A 22379-nucleotide genomic window follows, 5' to 3' on the forward strand; every position below is an offset into this window, starting at 1 on the left:
GCTTTTACTTAAGAGCATACTTATACAAAAATCATGTGGGTTAAAAAGATGCTTTTTAGATTAGCCTTGTCTGAAAGAGAGGAGGACATACGGTCTGTTCTGGCTTGGTAATGCTGAAAGTGCCTACTGGGTTGGAATGTGAAACTGTCTCCTAAGGAATTAAGTTTCCTGGGTGTTTAGTGATCATTGAGGACTTCCAACTGTGACCTGTAGTATGAAGTATGAATCAATTTGTATCTATTAATTTAGGGTTTCTGGGCACTTTCTTTTTTTTTTCCCTGCTAAGTGACTAATGCTGCTGCTAATGGATAAACAAGGAAAGAGTGGTTAAGTCTTGGCTATCTAATATTAATGAACAGCATGTAAGACTTGGACAAATAAAAATGGATTGAGATTTAATTTTTTTCTCAGTGTTTAGTGAAATCCTGTATTTTTGGGATTTTGTTTGAGGGAAATACTGGCATCTGAAATTTCCACTTGTTGATTTCTTTTTTTAATTTTAAATACTTTTCTCCAGTGGTAGGGAGCCTGCACTAAGGTGCTGCTGGTTTTTTTACTCCAGCCATGATTGGATGTTACCTCTTGTTCTGGATGCTCCCTTTTGCCTCTCTGAGGGGGCTGGCTGATTCTGGAGCTGCCATTGCACAGAGCTGGAAAACACCCTGTCAGCCTTGGAGCTTCCTTCCTGGCAGGTTGAGGTCATCTGCTGAGGCAGAACTAATAAAAAGATATGTAGGCTTGGGCCAGGATAAGGAAAAGGAAGCTGAACAGTTTGGGAAGGCAGAAATCTGTTCCTTTAACTTTCAAAGAAAAGGTAGGAGAGATGCCAGGCTTGTAGTGCTGGAAGCAAGAAGGCAGAAGCCTTCAAACAGACATCAGTGTCAAGATCTGAAAGCTCTAATGCTGTTAGAGTAAGCAGCTTCCAAATTATCTGTGGCTCCCAAATTATCTGGAGGAAAGGAGTGGGTTGGTGGTGTATTTTGCTACAAAGTTTAGATAAGTGAAGCCAAGTCCCCTGTGGCATGGACTTAGTGCAGATCCAGTGATGTGGGTAGTGCTTGGCCATCTGTCTCTGTATGTCAGGCCTTGTGTGGGTCTGTGCCAGTCTCTAGCTCAGTGCACCTGTTGAAACTGAAACGCCTCTTAAATTACATCTAGGCAGCCTCTAGCACTGCAAAGGTGGAGTGTAGCTGCAGCCACAACACAAAGGAGGATGTATTAGCAAATGCATTTTTCTGTCAGTGTAACCCTTCAGTTTTAGATGTGTAAACCCTCTGATGCCCCCTTCCCTTGTCTGTTTTCAGTCACTCTTCCCAGCCGTGTCCCTTCTGGGCTGCAGAGTTGTTAGAAGTGCAGCAGAGGCAGATGGGAGGCACTTGTGCTGGTACTCCACCATTGTGGGGGTGGTTTTGAAATGGGCCTGGGGAATAGAGAGCATTGGATTCAGGACACTTGTCATGGCTGTCAGCATGGAGCAGAACAGCAGCAGTAAGACAGCTAACAAACCTAGCTGGTACCTAATGCAGAGGGACAGGTTTGGAGAGGCAGTGCTCGGGAGGGCAGGTTCAGAGAAGAGGCAGCAATGGGAGTGTGAAACACTTGGGAAGATTGACTGAAAAATAGTAGTGATAGGGCAGAAGCAGTTGAGATGAGTCTCTGAACTGTTCTGAATATTTGATTTTTGTTTTGTGGGTGTCATTAGATACCCATCTAAATACTCAGATGATAATATGGTTTCATTTTCATATTGAATAAGGTATTTTGAAATTACCATATTACCATATTACCTATTACCATATTACCATATTACCTATATTACCATATAGGTCTTCAATATTGATTTACAGTAAGAATAATTATCCAATCAAATCGGCAATCTTAGGAGAGCCCTAAAATAAAATACCCATAAAATTTCTCAAATCTTGTTTTCAAAGGACTCTACACATATATATGATTAGAGAAACAGGAGTGCAATTTTTCTGTCAGGTGCAAGCAGATTTTGTGTAGAGTAACTGAATTTCATACTTGCTGGCAGCAGAGGGAGCTATGGAGCTTTTATTGATAATTCAAAAAGGTCGGAGTGGGTCAGTGTAAAAAAAGAATGAAACAAAAAAATTTGAAAATGTCCCGATTTAATGGGAGATCTGAGGTGCTTCATGGGGCTGGGACAGAGCTGTGGCTAGTCAGGACCCAGCAACTCAGCCCTTCTCCTGCCCTGCAGTGGTGTGGAAGTAGCTGCTGCAGTTATTAAAAGGAACAATGTAAACTTCTCTCTGAGCCAAATTTTTAATCAAAGCAATGAGGAAGAACAGGATCTGTGTGTCGTATGTCAAAACAATAGCAGCGTGCATCGCCTGGTAATTAACACTCGTGCATGAATCTGGAAAAGTCATTCCCAGTCAGGGTGGAGTATGCATATTCTTTTGTAAGGCTTTTGATAATTTGTCTTGCTTTTGATTAATGCTGGATCTCTAGTATGGTTGTTTTTTTGCAGATGCTAATTGGATGAGTTTTTTATGTAAGTCTACGTAAGCAGCAGATTAATGAGTAAAAGATAAACCATGTCACTTCTACCTACCAAACTGAAATGTGCCATTAAAAATCTGTAATATTTCATCTGTTCCGGAGACTTGTTCCAGAGAAACTTGTACTACTTCTTGCCACAGCAAAACCTCTTTCTGTAGTGCATCTTGTATTGGCATCATGGTTCAATGCCAGGCAGCAGCCAAGCCCCAGGCAGCCACTTGCTCACTCCTGTGCCAGTGGGACTGGGGAAAGAACTGCAAGGGTAAACACTGGAAAACTCGTGGACTCTGATGAAGACAGATGAAGACAGTTTAGTAGGGAAAGCAGAAGCTGTGCACACAAGCAAAGCAAAACAGGGAATTATTCACTGCTTCCCATGGGCAGGCAGGTGTTCAGCCCTCCCCAGTGAGCATGATCTGTGGTGTGGAATCTCCCTTTGGTCAGTCCAGGCCCCCTGTCCCAGCTCTGCTCCCTCCCAGTTTCTGTGGCACCTCCTAACTGGCAGAGTGTGAGACAAGAAAAAAAGTCCTTGACTTGGGATAAACACGACTTCCCAAAAAACCAAAACAACAATGTATTGTCAATGCTATTCTTATTCTGATTCCAAACCACTATATTCTGAATCCAAGCACTCTAACAGCTACTGAGAAGAAATTAACTTTACCCCAGCTGAAACCAGGACAATTGAAATTAAGGACATTTGCATGGATCTATTTTTTTTTCCCTGAGGATTTTATGAAAAAGCTAATCTGAGGAATGCCTCTAAATTATTTAATGCATTATTTTTGGAGGAGGATCTCAAATAAGAACTAAAGAGATGTGAGATGGAAACAACCTAAGTTATTAATTCTTGGCCAGATCCCTATGGTTTATCCTCAAATACCCAAACAGAGTTTTAATCTCATTCATTTTGCTCTGTAGTTATCTTGCCTTTGTCACTTACTTTCCTTTCATTTTGCATAAGTCTAAGTAAATTACTTGGTACTGGCTCCAGGTATTAAGGGCAGGGAGGGGATAGGATATGTGATCACAGATTATTGAAAATCTGGCCATGCTTGAGGTTAAGGTGAATAGCTGAGGGTGTTGCCTTTCTCCTCTCTGCTTCTGCACCCTCATAATATTCAAGCTAATCTCTAGCTCAGAGTAAACAGAAGGGAGTTTAATGAGCAAATAAATGACTTAAACTGCTGTCTTCATGTGACATGGTTTTCTTGTGGCATTGGTTGAGTACTTAAGTTGCCTTCAACCTGACATAATGTTGGGATGCTGTATTTCCTGAAAGACTTCTGAGCTTTTTTGTTTTGTTAATGAATGAGAGGTTTCTCAGTTATTAGTGTATAGTAATTGAGCCATGAATTAAAGCAAAAACCTGTTAAGTCCTGCTTATAATAATGTCAGTCAAGATTCAGAGCAGAGAATGATGTAACCTTGATAGCTTTGATCACAGTCATTGTGAGGTAACTGCTTAGGATGTGTATTTCAACAACAGAATTAGAAACAAAATCAAGAGAGGTGATGTTTTTCCTGCTTCTTTGAGAGAATCCTGTTTTCCAAACTAAGTTGTACAAGGGACTATCTATTTTCTCTGACTAAAGGAGAAATAGGTAGGGAGTGGGGGAGTAGCTACATGTAATAAATTCTGTTGTGAAATTGGACTAAGCATTTAACAGAAAACATTTAAAAAGTTATTGCTGCTTATGTTAAGACATTAATTTGCTATAATCTAATTCAATTTGTATTACAGAGTCCAAGATGCACATTTAGATTCTTCAAAACCTTCAACAGTTCATAGTTTGAAATGGAAAAAGTCCCAAAGGAGATGGGACAGAATTTGCAGAAGTGGTCAGCAGTCGTACCTTTTAGGGGCAGGCAGAGTTTCCTGCTTTCTGTTTACTCAATGAGTTTGGTTCAAGGATTGTCTGAGCTGAAGTTTAGGATTGTGAAGGTTCAAGATGAAGGAAAACTTAAAAACAAGCCTCCTGGAGATGCCAAGTAAAATTGGTAATGGAGAAGAGAGTCCTAAGACTAATGTCTTTAGCAGTGCATGTATGAAATTTGAAGAGCTTGGCCAAGGGAATAAGCTGGGGAGTTTCTGTTTTGATTTAATGATGGTAAGGAAAAAAGTCTCTGCCAAGGGCATTTTATGTTGAAAAGATCAATGAAAAAATTTTAATCTGCTTCTAACAATTACTGTTAAACATTTTGCCCTATCTCTGTTCTAAACTGTAGGACAAAATGTCTGGAAAGAAAGTCTTATTAACAGAATTGTTTTAAAATAGCTTTTAATGTAGAATGACTTTCATAATTTAACTTCTTTGTATATTCAGCGTGTTAAAGAAGTTTTAATACATTTGATTTTCAAGTGATGCTCTTGTGCAATTTAGTGGATTCCAATTTTCATCTACATGCAGGGAAAGATACCAAAATTCCAGAGAAATAATCTGTTAAGATCATTGTTTCAATGTAATTAAAATGTATAATATAGGCATTTGAATAAATAGGTGGAATACCATGTACAGAGACCTTAGTAAATGTTGAGATATTGTATTCTCATTTCGCAAAATGAGATACATTGGTAAGAATTAATCTTTTGGAAAACTAAATCACATTTAGGAAATTGAAACTACAAATACAACATAAAGTCAAGATTAAGTTTTAAAATTTTATTCCCAACTCAGGGTTTCTTGTTTCACCCTTGAAATGATGGTTAAAGTGATATTTTACAGAAACAATCAAATTTGAAATATCTTTTAGGAAAATAAGATTTTCTGTTTCTGAATTTCAATTTTTAATGGGAAATCTCCATAGCAACAGTTGCCCAAACAATTACCTTTGTTCTTTAAAAGGGGAGGAAACACCTCCATCTTTGGGAGGGGATAGAATGTAAGAAAATAAAGATCGTGCAGAAGGTGGTCTCACACCTGAGGAGTTGCAGCTGTACCAATCACCAAAGATTAGCAACAGGCCTGCCCTTAACAGGCCACAGCTGTGTCCAATAAGAAGACAAGTGGTTGGCTGGGTGAGGAGAAAATTGCAGTTTGTTGGCTGTGCTGGGAAGAAGAAGGAGGAGGAGGAAGTAATGGTGCTGGTGCTGGTGCTGGTGCTGGGAGCTGCGGGGAGCTGACCATGAGAAATCCCCAAGAAGGTATGGAACTTTTGCAATAAGATGACAACACATCTTTGTGGAATTTATCTATTTCCAGGTTCCTGCTTAATTGTTAGAACTTTGTTTGCTGAGTTGAAGAATTCTGCAGTGTCAAGTTTGCTTGCAGCAAGTTTACTCTTGCTGCATTTTCTCTAGGAAATAACTTCCTTGAGGGTGGACTGGGCTGTTTTCCACTCCTGTAGTTGTATGTGAAATCTCTGCAGTGATCTAAATTTTTTTAATAATCCAGTGAAATCTCTGCAGTGATCTAATTTTTTAAATAATCCTTTTTTTAAAATAATCCAATAACCTGATTTTTTTAATAATCCAAACCTACTGCCAAATGTGAAGGTGCTAAACTTAGTCTTCCTCAATGTCTCTTTGCTTTTGAAAGACTGCAAATTCCGTTTAAGTTGTTACTGACTTTGAAGAATAACAAATAAATCAGGAGCTTCCAAGATGCAAAAGCTTTCATAGAAATACCAACTCTTATAATGGTTTCCCATCCTGTTACCTGTTTTTTATTGCTACCTATGTCTTCACACTTACCTATAAAGGATTACATCGAGTGCAGAAACACTAATAATGATTAGATATTGGCCAACCATCATCCGTATTATTATTTTTTAATCAAAGGACAACTGAAAGACTTAAATGATACTTCATAACTGACCCCTCTGAATGTAGGAAACACAGTTGATTTGTAGCTGAAGTTACAGTGTCTGGATGTCTTAAAAAAATATGTAATTTTTGACAGAAGTCTTAAAATAGTTTACTCTTGCGTCCAGTAGCATTTTTTCTCTGTGATTTTCTGCTTTCTCAAGTTACTGATTTTTTTTCTCTCACAATTCCCTGAGCAAAATGGATTCTTCAAGCTGGCAGTGTTGTTTGTGTTTATTTGAATCAACATCTGATGGACTGAGTAATATCTGGTTCTTGCATAATTATTTAAAATCCAATTTTTGGGAGGAAATTGTGTGTGGCATTTAAAAGTTAATTCTTACATAAGTGATTCTTTCACATTGATTGTGAAAATTGTACTTTAATCTGAAAAATAAGAATTCCTAACATTTGATGGTGTCATGGTAGGGTTGAAAGTCTATAAACACGTATGTAAATATAAAATGCATGCAATTTTTTTAATTTAAAAATTGCACTGGGACTTTTAACTTAGCAGATAAAAGAAGTCTGAATATTGGTGTTACCTCACAGGTTTATTTTGTGGAAGCTTTCCATATGATGTAAGTTTGATGCCTGACTTTTTATTTTCTTTTTTTTTTATTCTGTGAGAGAACCCTGACCAGTTATTTCCAATGCAGTGAATAGACTTGCTTTATGCTGGGTTTTGCCTCTTGTATTTGTGACAATGAGACCTTGGGCTGCAAGACATGCACTGTCTGTGGCTCAGCTGCTCTCGTGCAGAGGGTGGCCCATGGCTGCAGGCGCCCATGGAAGAGTTGATTGGTTTGGGTTGTCTGGGCTGTATCTGGGCTCTCCTCTAATTTGTTTTAATGCTTGGGGAGCAAGGTGAGAAACTTGCTGTGATTTGCACTTGAAGTTTGAGCTGGAGCTCAGAAAAATTGAAATGAGTGGATATTGAAAAAAATCAGGTAAGTTTTCTGGGGTGTTTGTGGCATTTCTTTCTTTAACGTCCTTTTTGCTTGAATTGTTTTTCATGGTTTGTATCATGGTGCAGCAAGAGGCTGCTGGCTCCCCGGGGCTGGGATGTGGGGAGCAGTAGGGGTTCCCTGGGGATAGCAGGCTGGATCCCACACCAGAGTCTGTCCTGCTGCCCCAGCCAGGGTGTGGGGCAGCCAACAGCACCAGGAGAGCCCCAGCACAGGGGGCAGGGCCCAGGGCTGGGCTGGCAGGTCTGACCCCGGGGGTGAATGGGCTCCTGGGCCCCAGGCAGGGCAGGGGGAGCCCTGGGCTGGCGGGCAGGGACAGCGGGACTGGTGACACTGAGCATAACTCGGTATTGGCAATGTGCCGGCACTTCCACCCACTCTCAGAATTGTCGTTGTCTTAGAAAGACAAATGGATCTGTAAAACTTGTATGCACTTAGGAGAAGGCTTAGAAGGGCCTATTAAAATAGGAAAATAGGAAAGTGGTAGAGAAGTCAACAGTGCTACAATACTTTAAAACCATATAAAGCTTTTTATTTTACAGATAAAATGTTGTGACACTTGCCTGTGGCTGGATATAGTTCTCTAGCAGCTGAGACTTTGGGTTGTTTTATTTGCTTCTAGGTACTCCTGGGTACCATAAGTGCTCCTAGGTACCCATCCTACTCATTAATGTTTTGAGAAATCAAAATCAGCATATACTGTAGGCAAATACACTGTTGGTGCCTCTCGTGTATCTAATGAGGGCTATATCTTATTGAACTTCTTAAATGTAAGTTATATTCAGAAAATGCATAAAGTACAAACCCCACCAGATTATTTTTCATATGGTTAAAAAATTTATTAGGAGTTTATAACAAAAACTTTGAAACCACAAAATTTCAGTATAAAATGTTAAGCATGTTCTACTTCAACCATACTTTTGCTGAATTGGCAGCACCAAATTGGTCTCTATCTCCTTTTTCCCCCTCTCATTAGAAATGCAGCCATCCAAGAATGCAACTGTTTTCTGATTTTATGCTTAATCCATCTTGGAAGCTTGGTCCCTTTCCTGATGTAAATTTAGGGACTTCAGCAGAGCTGAGGAGTCCACATTGGCTCCTGCTGTTTTCATATAAACAAAACACATCTTGCTGGGGATGTTTGAGACACAATCTGTTTGAAAATTGTATTGGTAAGACAGGTGACATGCACCTGGAAAACTTAGTGGAGTTCAGAGGTTTCAGGCTGTCATTTTACAATAGTTTTAATCTGTCCAAACTGGTAGGGAGTGAATTTTGATCTCTCTGGCCTCTCTGATAGTGGGTGTGAAGTTCTTACATGAGCTACTTTAGCACATTAAACCAACAGAAATTACCCACTCTCTTGGATTTGGCTGGGCTTCTGCTGTTTTAAGGAACTGAAGCAGCAACACTTGGGGTATCAAACGCAGTCAAGGGAGAGGTATGTGGGGAAAAATGATGTTATCATTCCAGTGCCAGGTGCTCGTGCACAGATTTAGGCTTAATCCATAATGGAAACATAGCCACAGTAAAGTTTAGTCCAAGCTGCCTTCCCTGTTTCATGTTTCAGTAGATCATAGAACTTTGGCTAATTTATGTAGTTTTTTTCTGCTAATGATGAAAATATGTGGTTTCTTACTCCATGGCTTCAATAATGCTATTTTAAATAATGGGAGTTTACCTGGAACATGCATTGTGCACAGACCCTCATGAGGAAAGAAAGGAAACACTTGCATGAGTGCAGATAAGGTGGGTGTACAACTGAATATTCTGTGTGGACAAAATGATGTTTGCCCTCCTGTTTTGGCCCATTGAGAAGAGTATTACCATTAGTCAAGGGAGCTCTTCTGTACCTCAGGCAGTAGAAATTAAAAGGCTGTATAAAGCAGCTGAAGGGACCCAGGTTTAGTCCCACCTCCTTTTATATTAGCTGTTCATAACAGCTCTGTGTACTGTATATCTGTGCATATTGATCCAGAAATAACATCTGGATCTTACCCAGTGTGTTAGAAAGAAACCATCTAGTACTCATCATCATCTTCCACATCTTCTCCTGCTGTTGCAGCTTCCAGAGCAGCCAGAGCTGCTGCAACTTCTGCATCTTCCTCCTCAATTCCTCCATTGGCCTCTTTATTGTTGGTGTGCGTGGGTGCCTGTGGGACTTTGGTAGCAGCCACTGCAGTGATACCAGCAGCAAGGCTCTCACTCAAACTTGCAGAGTCTGTTCTAAAAGGTTCAATACTGCTCTCTTTCACAGGCCAGGGTGGGATTGCAGGAAGGTCCTGGTCCCGTATTGCTGAAGTACCAGTGTTTTGGTCTGAATGTATGCAATTGACTGAAAAGCTGTCTTTTTCAACACAGTTCCCAGTTTGATTCCCATTTTGAGGATAATCAATATCTGGCAGTTTTATGGTATTGTTTACTGTTTCCAGTGTTGAGTTTCCTTTGCGAAAGATGCTGTCTCCTGCAGACTGGGAGTCTGGAATACTGTTAGGCACGTTGCTGGCTGCCTTACTCTGACTGCCTCCCTCTAGGTCAAGCTCTTGTCCAGACCTATTTGACTCGGTGTGAAAGTCTCTGTTGCTGGCTGGAGAAGCCTCTGACTGGCTGGAGGTTCCCTTTTCACTGGATTCTTTCACTGGGCTTGTGTTGGGGTTGAGCATGGAGTGCTGAGCACAGGAGTTGCCACCATTGACTGCAACATCAAGCTTTGCAGCACACTTCACAAGGCCATCCTCCTGAGAATCATTGCCTCTGTGATTCCTGAGAGTTTCTGTTGTGCTGTTTACTGGATTTTTATTTTCTGTTTTGTTTATCTCATCCTGCTGGAGTTCATTTTTGGGTTCTTCATTTTCACTGTTTTCTTTGAATTTTGATTTATTGCTGCCTTGTTCATTGTGTTTATAGCTGTTTACTTCATGAATGCATCCAGATGATTGTACCTCTTCTGGATCAAAGATATAGCTGGAGTAAGAAAAATTTGTAAAGAAATTTGTAAGAAATAATTTGTAAAGAAATATTACTTATGATGTTAATCAATATAATTAGTAAAAAAGATTAAACTTCCTTTTTGGGCTGAAAGTCCTGAGGAAGGAGTGTCACTGAACTTTACCTTGGGTCCTGAGAATGAGTTAAACCAAATGGAAATGCTGAATGTGCTGTTGGCTGTTCTCTCCTGGGACTGATCATAGCTAACCCCTGTACTGAGATTCACCAGGAGCATAAGGAGGATGTTGGAGAACTGTGTGCTACTCATTACTTGTTTCCAGCCTTATTTTTTATTTTCTCTGGGGAGCTGATTAGCCAATGAGTAGTCATAACCTGGATTTTAAATGAATATGTCCTCATACAGTTGCTAAAATATCTTCATTTTTTTCCTGGTGTTCTTCTTTCAAGTCTTTTGTCCTTTTTTTTCCCCACTCCTGATTAATTTTCATCCTCTTGCTCTATATTTTCCTTGACTAGCCTCTCCCAGGGCCTCTCTCTTTTCTTTATCTTTCTTTTTTCTCTCATAGTACTGTTTTCTCCCCATTCCTTACCTCTTCTACAGATGTGGCCAAGGGGCAGCAGTGACCCTCCAGTGGGGCTGAAATGTGCTCTTTGTAAAACTAGCTAGTCCTCCTCTCTAGGGAGACTTTTAATATGGGAATTCTTCCCCAGCTAACAACATTTAACAGCTATGATGGAAGCAAGGAACTGCTGTTCATTTCCATTGCTTGGGAGAAGGGAGGATCTGATCTAATGTGTGCTCCTTGCTCCTCCTGAACTGGGGGAAGCCCATGCTACTTAAATTAGAAAAAAAAACTTTACTAAATAAGAGTTTTCAATGCAACACAATTCCTTTTGTGGGATAGGAATTATAGAAGTGGACCTTAATTACAGTAAATGAAAAGGACTTTCATAGGAAATCTGCATGCCTATACCTAAAGATGCTGTAAACTTTGAGAAAAGTCTAACCTTTTACAGTGGTTAATTAAAGCAACAGGTGTGGGGGAGCACAGAGACACGGTTTAATGCTTTTCTTTTATTCAGTCTAAGACACTCTTGTTCTATTGTACCTTTGTATCATTTTGCAGCACCTGCACCCCATCTGGATTTTCCTTAACCTGAAAAGAGAGAAAGGGAGGGCAAGGGAGAGACAGAGTGAGTGAAGCATTATGAAATTAAAATGTGAGCAACTGCTTTGAAAATGATGCTCGTGTTTAGAAGGGTTTATTAGCTAAAATAAAAGATGTCTACACAATAATGGATGGAGCACTGTTCAAGGTCTTCGTAGGTTGTTGTTGTTGTGCATTGGCAATGGTCTTTAATTGGGTAAAAATCTGGGGAGGAATTTAACAATTCTTAGTGATGTACTCTCAGAGTAGTTTCCTAAGCAATTTTATGATTGGGAGAATTGCAAGTCAGTGTATGGGGTGTGAGTTGTTGGTTTGTTGTTTAATTGGGCTTTTTTTTCTATTTTATTTCCACTTGACACCTGTTGGTCAAGTTCTCTGCCATGAAATTGCCCAGCTGTTTTTTGAAACAGTAAACTGGTTAGCATCTACCACATCCTTTACGCAGCAATTTCACAGACCAACCTTGCCTGTGTGAGAAATTGCCTGCTTTTGTTTGATTTGAACCTGTTCTTTACTTGTAGTACTTGGAGCCTTGTAGTTCTTGTATTAGAAGAAGTAGTGACCATCGTGTCCTATTGTCACCATAGGAGAGGTCCTGTACTGTTCCTTCAGTGCTCATCTATTTAAATATTACTCATACTGACATTGTTTTGTGCCTATGAACTGTCCTTATGGTGTTCTGAGTCTTTTTGCATTTTAACATCCTATTAAAATTAAGTGTGGGAGCTACAAATGCAGAGTTCTCAAGGTGTTTGAAACCTGAAAGAAGCAAATTTGTTCTTTCCTAATATCTTCTTGTTTCCATTCACTTGACCCTGTGACATCCACTGAGCACTAAGGTGACGTTTTTGTGGAACTTTCCCTTAGTGAGGCACAGACAAATTCCTGAAATGGGCATTTTGTTATAAGCAGTAGGTTTCACCTCCATTTTACGACAGTAAAATTTCAGAATTTCACTAGAACTAGTAGACTGTGTTTCGCTACACTATTGCTTGACCCAGTGAGATGCTAAGAACCATCTATTATATGGTTCTTATGCCAAAGTCTTCTATTATGAGAAGAAATGGACCCTTGAGAACATTGCTGTTCTGAACCTAAACTGATGTCCCAGATCTGAACATCCAAAACCCCTAAAACACCCAATATTCTTTATGGGTGGTGGCTATCTTGTTTCAAGGTAATAAGTCAGGGCAGGTTGTTTAATATGTTTTGTCCATTGTTATTCAGGTTCTTTCTTGTTCTCTTGAGATTCTCTACAAACTCACATACTTTTGCCAATGCCTAAGGACAGTGGCTCACTTCCCATAAAACAGAAATTGATGAAGCAAGGTCAGGGTATTTTCTGGAGTAATTTATTTACAAAACATCCAAGGAAAGTAGTATTGATTTATTCTTCTCAGGCATGGCTTGAACTGGCAATTATGCTAGCAGAAATGTAAATCCAAACAGTTCCCCTCTAAAATCTGAGTACTTCTGGTGTTAGCACTGAACTAAATACCTGATGTCAGATGTCTCATTCTTAGAGCCTCTGATGGCCTACAGTCATGCAGCAGCTGGGTTTGTCCTAGGGTATAGCTGCTCATACCTATGCTTTTTGCCTTTGTGTACACATGAACTGTTCTGAAGCAGAAATTTCTATCAGGAGTAGCCACTTGATGTAGCTGAGTGCTTGTTGGAATGGCTTTCAAGCCAGCTGCTTCTCTCCCTGAATTGCAGACTCCCTTGCCCATCTCTGCAGACCATGTACTGTGCATTCTCACCCCACATACCTCAGCAGCATCACAGCAGGAATTCTGATACAGGGTCTTTTGTCTGAAGAGGATTGCCCTCTGAAATGCCCACATAGCCTTTGGCTTGGCTTTCAAGTTTATAGGTTTGGTGAGCCTAGTTCTGATTTGTACGTAGACCAGCTCCAACAACAGATATTGCTTCTAGCTGAGAGTGGGCATTTCAAGTCAGGGTGCTTCTGCTTAGAGTTTTATCAGACAGATTTCCTACTCAGGGATTTTATTCACAAATTTTTTTTGTTTTTAAAGCAAAAAATACTGCTTATAGGTTTTAAGCATTGGCAAGTCCTAATTACTGGCCTTTATTTTGTTGTAAAGATGTTTGTGATCATCATAGAAGGCAATTATAAATTGAAATTACTATTGAAGTTTTCACAGAAAGCACTTTCCTGTTTTTTTGGTGTGTGTTTGTTTTGTTTGGTTTTTATTTTTTTAATTACAGCTGCTGTTGGAATTTTCTCTGCAGCTGCTGCATTATGCTTTTCCACTGATTAGTTACAATGGGATCTGTCCTGTGGCATGAATAAACTATTACATATGGAAAGCAGTGTACATTGTATTATCTTATGAATTATTTCACATCCCTGAAATAGGAATATAGTTTTACAATGTCACTGTCTGAACACTGGCTTTTTTTTTTTTCCCTTGCCCTTTCCTTCCATTTATGATAATCTTTCAAGTCAAGCTGGAAAATAATTCTGGGGAGCAAATTGCTTTTATAGCATGAAAAATCATGCTTTAATCCTACTTATCTTGTTTTAGATACCGAGCTCTAAAGACTTGTGTGCTGTTCATAGTTGTGCTAATGGATAAATAATACTAATAAGCTGCTGTCTGGAGCAGTTTGAGTCAAGCAATTGCTACAGGCTTGAAACAAAAGAGCGTTTGCAACTTGTACAATGGATGATGTTAACTGATGGATGTTAACTGAATTTAGAAACATTGCATCCTTATCAAATGTTTGTTCTGTCAGATATGCTGTGCTGCTAAATTGATGAGATAATTTCAGAAAAACATGACATGATGGGAGATGCTGTGTTGTAGAACACTTTGGGGGCTATTTTCCCTCTGGAAAAAGGCTGCCTGTCTAAAGTGGCAGTAAAATCCTTGGCTTTAACATTCAGATTCTCAGAATTGAGATCAAACTGCCATTAATCCTGGATATTATTCTGTCTTGACTATGAAATTTCTGAAGGCCTGTAAATGTCTGTCATTAGTTATTATGCAGTTGCTTAATCCTGAACACTAATAGATCACCTGACATTAAAGCTCTGCAAAAATATTAAGTAGAGATTTTTTAGAAGATTTTTAGGTGAAGACTGGACCACTCGGAGCATTTGCAGGAATAAGATGGAGCTGTTGAGGGAAAAGAAATGAAGGAGGCCTAGAATTAATTTTCTTACTCTCTCAAATTTTGAACTTGAATTTTTCAGCTTTTAATAGCTGCTGGATCTGAAAAAGTTGGAAAAAATTTGAACAATGTAAGGAGGAGTTTAGTTTGAGGAGAGCAGGACACGTATCCCATCAGTAAAACAATTGCTGAAAAAGGGAAGGTGGTTAAAAACACTTATGGTGGTGCCAGCGAAGAGAATGAGGTGGGAGTTCTCTTTCAAGTGTGAGACCTTGGTGAAGATAACAAGAATAATGTCTGACTCCAAACCCACAGCCTTGTGTTTCAAGCCACAGTGTGCTTTAAGAGAAGTCTGCTTTTCTTTATTAGATTTGAGAAACACAAGGTATCTGACTCTAAGTTATTACATAACTCATATTGTCTATTTAAACTGTGGCTGTGTTATGAGTAAATAAAAGGCAAACAAGAGATAATGTCATGAAAAGGGAAGAAGAAATATTTTTGAGTCATAAAATGGTTTGGCACCTTTCTCAATATTTTTTGGAAGTTTACATGGAAACAGAAAAAGGTCAGTCTTACTTTTGTTCATGGTGAATTTTTTCTTCTGTCTTGATTTTTATTTTTAAATTCCTTTTAGACACCTCCAGGAGCAGAGGCAGAAAGCTGAGGGAGACAATATTAACATAGCTGCTCTAGTAGATCTCAACAGATAAACTCTGATTTTGGATCATTATTTTTAATCCAGTTTGTTTTAGTTTGTTTGGAGTTTTCATCCCACAGCCCCTGATGCTTCTATTGCTTTCCTTTAACTCTCCTCCATCCTTTCCCACTGTAGATGACCTTAGCAAGTAAGGAGATTTTTCCTACATGGGTATTATCTGGGCTGAGCCTGAGTGATGCATCTCCCAGGGACCCAAGGCACCTCCTTCTGATGACTTTTCTGGTAGAGGCATCTTTCAGACTTGAGCTTGCCAGTGTCTTCCCCATCAGTTTGTTGTGTTTTGCACTCCTCAGTAAAACCCATCCATTCTGAGGATGCTGCCCTGAGGTTCCAGTCTCTTTGCCACGGACAGAAATCCTTGTTCATCAAAATAAAGTCTGTCTGCCTCACTAGAGATGCAAACACAATTGTCTTTGTTGGTGTTTCTTTGCTAACATAGATGCCAAATTCTAGGAGTCATATGCACAGAAACAAGTGTGGCGAGAGAAAGTGTTTGCATAGAAATATGTGCAGAGGAAATACAGAGAATGTGGGGTGGGAATAGCTTTAGAGAGCTCTAGCACTTGACAAGCTTCTCACAGTTTGCCTTCTGTGCTAAGCAGGTATTCACATCTCCCAGAAGATTTCAGAGACTGTTCCCAGCATGTGCTGGGTCTGACAGAGGCTCAGATGTGCCCAGGCAGGAGGAAGGAAGTGCAATGTCCATGCTCACTGCAGGGCAGGTGGATGAGATGACATTTAAACTCCCTTTGAACCCAATCCATTCTGTGAGCCTCTGTGTTACTGAGGTGGGGAGCCAGAGGAATAATTGATCTGGATGACAGGCAATATAAAAGAGGCACAGAAAAACTGTAGGAGGAGTGGTAGAGTTGAGAGGAACTATATTTAGAAATTTAGAAAACTAGTAAACATACAGTAGAAAAAATTACCAGCCTGTGCTAGAGGGGGAGAGAAAATAACAGGAAAAACCATGTAAAGGAAAAAATGAGGAGCATAACTTAGCTACACACTGTGCAGGCTAATCAGTACTGTTGGATGAATATAATGTGTAAGAACTGTCTTACATAAAATACAGAGACCCCTTCAAATCCTGGGGCTTTTTCCTGACCTGTTTTGAGACCAGAGGGGCTCAGAACAGGTGCAGGCTTGGGGAGTAGGAGAACCCAAACTATCCTGGGCCCAGAATGATCTGAACAACCAGATCTACTTGAAGATGTCCCTCCTCATTGCAGAGGTGATGAGCTAGGTGACCTCTTCCAACCCAAACTGTTCTATTATTATACCATGGTCTGTGGAGAGCACAGTCTGTGCTCAAATCTTCACTGAGACCAATACGTAGAGCTGGACCAAAATCCAATTTCATTTTTCTGGACTGAATCCTAATCTGGAAATTTATTTTAAAAGTACTTCAGGGAATAACTCAATTGACATATATAATTTAAAATAAATGAACTAAACTGAGGAACTGTAATATGGCCCCTTATAGGAAGTAGATCCCACCTCATTTTATTTTAAGGCTATTTTAGTCTGGTTTTTGCTAGCTGAATTGACTTCAGTCTTTTTGTTCACCCTTTCTCAAAATGCAGCACTGAGGTGTTGTTCCTGTGCTTCAGCCATCTTGCAGTCCAGCCCCAGAGACACCTGGCTGTGCCCGGCAGAGAATGGCCTGTGGACTGACTTTGAGTCACCCTGCAGTCCTTCCTATCTGTGCTGCTCTGCAAGGAAAGAAAACTGAGCAAGGGCTTTTTCTGGTGCAGCTTGCTCTCCTCTTTTGAGGGAGGCAGGCTCTATATTTGGGAATAAGGTGTGTCAGTGTGTGACAGAAAGAGCCTCATGCTATCCAGCCAGCACAAGGTTATTGCCAAGGTTACTGTTGATTGTCCTATTTTTCTTTATTTTACAGGGCTGAGGAGCTGCACAGGTCTGTCAGCCACTTTTACTCTCCACTGAGAATATTATTTGCCTACTGAACAGCTTGCATGTATTTCTAGTGCAGCTAACAGTGAGGACAGGAGAAGCTGGCACATGGAGACTCCTCAAAAACTTGTATAAAACTTCCTGAGCCACAGCCTAACTTCAGTGGTGACTTATGGCTCTCAGTTTGGGATGTTTGGCTCCCATTGCCACCCTAGGCTTGTTCCTTTTCAAATTGAACCCCCTGTTTTTTATAGACAAAAATGATCATTGTTTGAATGCAAATAATCCATATACTGTCATCAGTTGTTAAGAGCGATAATGTATTTTTTAAAGTGATTTTTTTTCCCGTTTCTCCCTGACCAGGCTGAATTAAGCCTATGGACTGTTCATTGTACAAGGTGGCCTGATATTTTGCATTTCCATGACTAAAGTGTCAAACTTCTGGGTGATACTACCCACAGATGCTGTGTGCAGACAATGGTTATTTATTTCAGTGAGGGAAGAATTTGATGTGTTCTGTGTGTGCTATGCAAGACATGAAAGATGATGTTGGTTTTATGTGTGTTATTTAGTGGTATAATTCAGGCTTCTTCATAGTAAAGCCATGAAACGGATTTAGACTTGTAGTTTTTTCAAAGAAGAAAAGTGGTTTTAATCAGTCCAGTTATCACAATCTGGAGGGTCTCATTGATTAGAAGCACGTGTTGCTCGTTATCTGGAAAATTAAAGAAGTCTCACAGTTACAGCCTCATAAATTTGGATGCTTTGTATTCTGACATAGAGTAGTTTTTTCATTAGTGAGGAAGTAGGTCTGATGTCACAAAAGGGTTTTGTTTCATCAAGGTGATACATAGCAGAATAACTGAATCCTTAAATGACAAAGGTATGTGAGCAGTCATAGCGAGAGGCAAAGCAAACTAAGTGACACTTAAGCAGAATTGTTTCTAACTAGCAGAATCACACACTTTTTGGCAGATTAAAAAGAAAGTGATTTAAAAGTTCAGAGGGTTGGAGGATCTCTCCTCTGAAGACATGCTACAAAAACTGTAGTTGTTCAGCCTGGAAAAGAAAAGGCTCTGGGGAGACCTTGTTGTGGCCTTCCAATACTCAAAGGGGGCTTATAAAAGTGAAGGAGAACAACTTTAAATACAGGTAGATAGTAGTGAGACAAGGCAGAATGGCTTTACAGTGAAAAAGGAGAAATTTAGATGAGTTGTTGGGAAGAAATTCTTTCCCCAGAGGGTGGTGAGGCACTGGGACAGGTTGCCCAGAGAAGCTGTGGATGCCCCATTCCCCAAAGTGTTCAAGGCCAGGTTGGATGGAGTCCTGAGCAACCCGGTCTAGTGGGTGGCATCCCTGCCCATGGCAGGGGGATTGGTACTACATAGTCCTTAAAGTCCCTTTTAAACCAAGCCTTTCTGTGGTTCTATGAATATCAAATACCCAAATAACAAATTATATTTGCCAGATGAACCATCAATATGGCATAACTAATCACCAAAGTATGGCCTACTCACCAAATAATCACTATGCTCTCATGATTTTAACCTTTATTTGTATTGTGTCATCTGAAAAGATATGCAAGCATTAAGTGTTTATCCAGGAAATTTGCAATAGTAATAGCTGAAAAAAATCTGCAGCTCCAGGAGCACAGTAGCAGTCACCTCTAATTGTCATGTACATGAAATAGAATAGAATATTCTACTCTAATAGAATAAACTGTGTATTATATCTTTGGATTGTTCATAACAGCGTCCAAACTAGAGTACAGTCTCCTAGCTGAGAGGTGTGTGTGACTACTGTGCAGGGGTCAGTGATGCCCCCTGATTGTGGGTGCATGCTGTGACATTGCTCAGCACAGGGAAGAGCATCCTGCCATCTGATGGCTGGCTGTGATCTGATGAGAAGCTGCTTTGGCAGTCAGGATGGTCAGAGCAGTGGAAGTGTCTGGCTACATTTGTTTTCTCAAAATGCAGAGAAAAGGTCACATTTAGTCTGCTCTGCTTATAATAGAAAAATACATGCTAATTATCTTACATATGTGTAGTTGTACTGCCCCGAAGCCATACCAGTCCAGTTGTACAGTACAATGGCAGTACCTGCTAATTGTTCTGTGCCTGTGTGAATACTTCAGCTGCAATGGGGAGCACCTGCATCGATGCAAATGCTGCGTTAGAAACTGCTCCATTTCTTTACAGCTGCTCTCTTCCCATACCTCAGGCATCTAGCTGTGTTTATATCAGATGCTGACAGGTTTTCTGCTCCCACATTGCCCCTTCACGTTCTTGCTTTTCCTTGCAGCTGTTTTGCACCAAGAGGCAGCAGTGGGCAGGTCTCAGGGCAGGGAAGTTGGGGTGTTACCAGTACTGCTCGAGCACACCTGCACTTGTTGTTTGTGAGTGTGTTTGCTGAAGGGGAAGGCAATGAAAAGTAGATGCTATCAGTTTTACAAAGGGTGTTCTATTTTGATTTGTAACTGTTGGTCATTGTGTAAGCTGATAATAATATACATAGCTATGTTAAATCCTGCTAGGCTCCTCCTCAAAATGTCCTTCTTTTCAAACCAGTAAGGTCAGCCAGATCTTCCACTTACTCCTGGTGGCTTTCTGACTGTGTTAGTCAGCACACGAAGTGCCATGTTTTATTCTCATACTAGATTCTTATTTCTACCTTGACAGTTTTGGGATTTGTGCTATTTTTGTTGTTGGTTTTGTTCTGTTTTTAGTTAGTTAGTTGCTTTGTTTTTAAAAAGACATTCTTGTATTATTTCATTTACTGACCTATCTTGGGTAGCTGTTGACTGTTTTATAAACAGTTGAGAGAGTAAGGCCAGCTCACATGGAAGGTGGACCTTTTTGTGGGGTGTTTTTGCTGTAGCAGAGTGTCCTAGAGGACACAAGGGCTACAACTTGGAGGTGATCTGAACATGTAATTTTTTTCCTGTTATGCTCTTTGCAATTGATTTAAAATATTTATAAGATGCTTAAAAGGAAATACATTCTCTCAGACTAGTTCCTCATCATTCACAGCACTAGGTCACGGAACATTTCCCTACCCACGTTATTTACCATACAAAATGATAGTTTTATGTTTAAGGAGCAAAAGGAAAAGTGGGGGAAAGGATACAGCTCTCACAATCATTAGCCAGTTTACATAAAGGAAAACCAAATATAGCTGGTAGCATAAACCCACTCATTTCCTCTTCAGCTAAGCTTGTTTTCTATGTTTGGTTTTTCCAAACTTACATAGTCTAGTGTTTAAATTAATGAAGTTTGTTTCCTGTCTTTTAAAATTATCAATCCCATAAAATATAATAGCTTGTTTAATAGTGGGGCCTAAAACCCTGAGTCCTGTTTAGTCCCATATTGTATCGAGGCAAACATAGAAATGTGCTCCTTCCCAAGGCTTTCATGGTCTGAAAGTGTGACAAGGCAAAAATGGGAAGCAGATGGTCATGTGCATGTGAGAGAAACAATCAGCAGAGGAGCTTTATTTGGGTCAGTAATTGTGTTAGGCTAGGCCTGAGTGGGGGTCTGTGTTTGGCAACACAAGTGGAGCCTCAAATTAGTTGTAGCCAATTTTTATGGAACAGAGGGACTGTGTCTGAAATGTCATTTCTCTTGAGAGGTTAAAGTGTCTCTATGTGATTCTGTACAACTGCTCACTTTGGAGGGTGGATTCTTGGGTTCCAGCCTTTCACCTGGAAATCCTTGGTTGTATCCAATGTCTTTTAAAAATATATAATATAAAACCAGCTCTAGAATTGGGTCTGAAGATGGTGCTGTCATGGGTCTACAATTCACAAAGTTCCCTTGCTCATACTTTGCTCTCTTCCCGATGTCAGGCTTGAGCAGCCTGCTTGAGAGCCATCAAAGACATGATTCTGAAAACTGTGAATGTGTCTTAGAGACTGAGGGTCAAACTGAGATGGGGATCCTAATTTATGAGGGAATTCTCTAACTCTTTGAATACTGGGTAAAGCAATCACTGCCTCCTCTGTGGTTTTGACTGGGACTTGATGTGGGTGCTGTCTTCTGGCCTGGAAGTCACTTTCCATTTACAGAATCAGTTGATTTAAGCCTGTTTAAATATAGAAGTACTTTCTAGACGCAGATTGTTTCTCAACTGCACATATATGTATAAAGGCTTTTTTTTTTTTAGCCTCCTGGAATAATTCCATGCAGTTTTATGGATGCTGTTATCAATGAGAAATCCTACTTGGGACATTAGAAAAACTGACAATGCCAGACAGTGAGCATGAAAGCTACAGCATTACTGCTGTAGGATTTAGTCTGTGAGAAAAAATTGACAAGTCAGAATGATTCCTAAGTATATTCTGAGGTCATTTGTTTTGTTCAGCCTGGAGGAGACTGAGGGGAGACCTTATTGCAGTCTACAGCTTCCTCGTGAGGGGAAGAGGAAGAGCAGGCACTGATCTTTCCTCTGTGGTGACCAGTGTCAGGACCAGAGGGAATGGTCTGAAGTTGTTTCAGGGGAGGCTTAGGTTAGATATTAGGGCAAGTTTCTTCACCCAGAGGCAGTTTGGGCCCTGGAATGGGCTCCCCAGGGAAGAGGTCACAACAGCAAGTCTGAGTGTTCCAGAAGCATTTGGACAATGCTCTCAGGCACATGGTGTGACTCTTGGGGATGGTGCTGTGCAGGGCCAGGAGCTGGACTTGCTGATCCTTGTCGGGCCCTTCTTACTCAGCTTATTCTGTGATTGTATGGTTGTGCCCTGTACATTGCCAGACAGTGCCACTCATTAGCAGCATGGCAGCACTCTGTACACTCTGAAATCAAGCTCTTTGTTGGCCCATCTGCTGGAGCTGTTGCCTCTTGTACTTGCCTGTGAGTTCTGTGCAAAAATAATTTATTGACCTTCTTCCGAAATTTGGGGCCAAAGATAAAAGAACCTTTAAAATATGCTGTTGGAAGACTTTGAATCTTTAGGTGACCTTGGTGAACAGAGTAAGATGGAAAAGGAGAGAAGAGGTGGAGATCTCATATGTTTTAGACACTGTGAAGTTATTTTAAGTTAAAATAAGAAAATAAAACTTAGGAAATCAGCAATTAAGTCTAAGCAGGTTAACTCCTGTAATCCTGTCATTTTGTCTTACTGAAAACTCTTGGTTGCACACCAGTTCGATGAAAAGGCTCAGTGCTTCTTTGTTTGATTGGTTTTTCCC

At 40.2% G+C, this 22379-nt stretch overlaps 1 protein-coding gene across 2 annotated transcripts in view; it reads right to left on the reverse strand.

Moving 5' to 3' along the window:
- Positions 1–8161: 8161 nt before the first annotated feature.
- Positions 8162–22379, reverse strand: part of C5H4orf19 (chromosome 5 C4orf19 homolog) — a 39826-nt gene continuing 25608 nt past the window's right edge. Inside the window, exons 5-6 of one of the 2 annotated variants that reach the window (XM_058024679.1) lie at positions 11358–11405; positions 8162–10263 (exon numbers count right to left, since the gene is read on the reverse strand). In XM_058024679.1, the coding sequence (XP_057880662.1) occupies positions 9321–10263; positions 11358–11389 (975 nt within the window). In that variant the 5' untranslated portion in view covers positions 11390–11405 and the 3' untranslated portion in view covers positions 8162–9320. Of the gene's footprint in view, positions 10264–11357; positions 11456–22379 lie in introns of those variants that run through there. The other variant, XM_058024678.1, reaches the window with a different exon arrangement.

The sequence above is a fragment of the Melospiza georgiana genome, chromosome 5 (genome assembly GCF_028018845.1).
Source record: "Melospiza georgiana isolate bMelGeo1 chromosome 5, bMelGeo1.pri, whole genome shotgun sequence".
NCBI classification, from domain to species: Eukaryota; Metazoa; Chordata; class Aves; order Passeriformes; family Passerellidae; genus Melospiza; species Melospiza georgiana.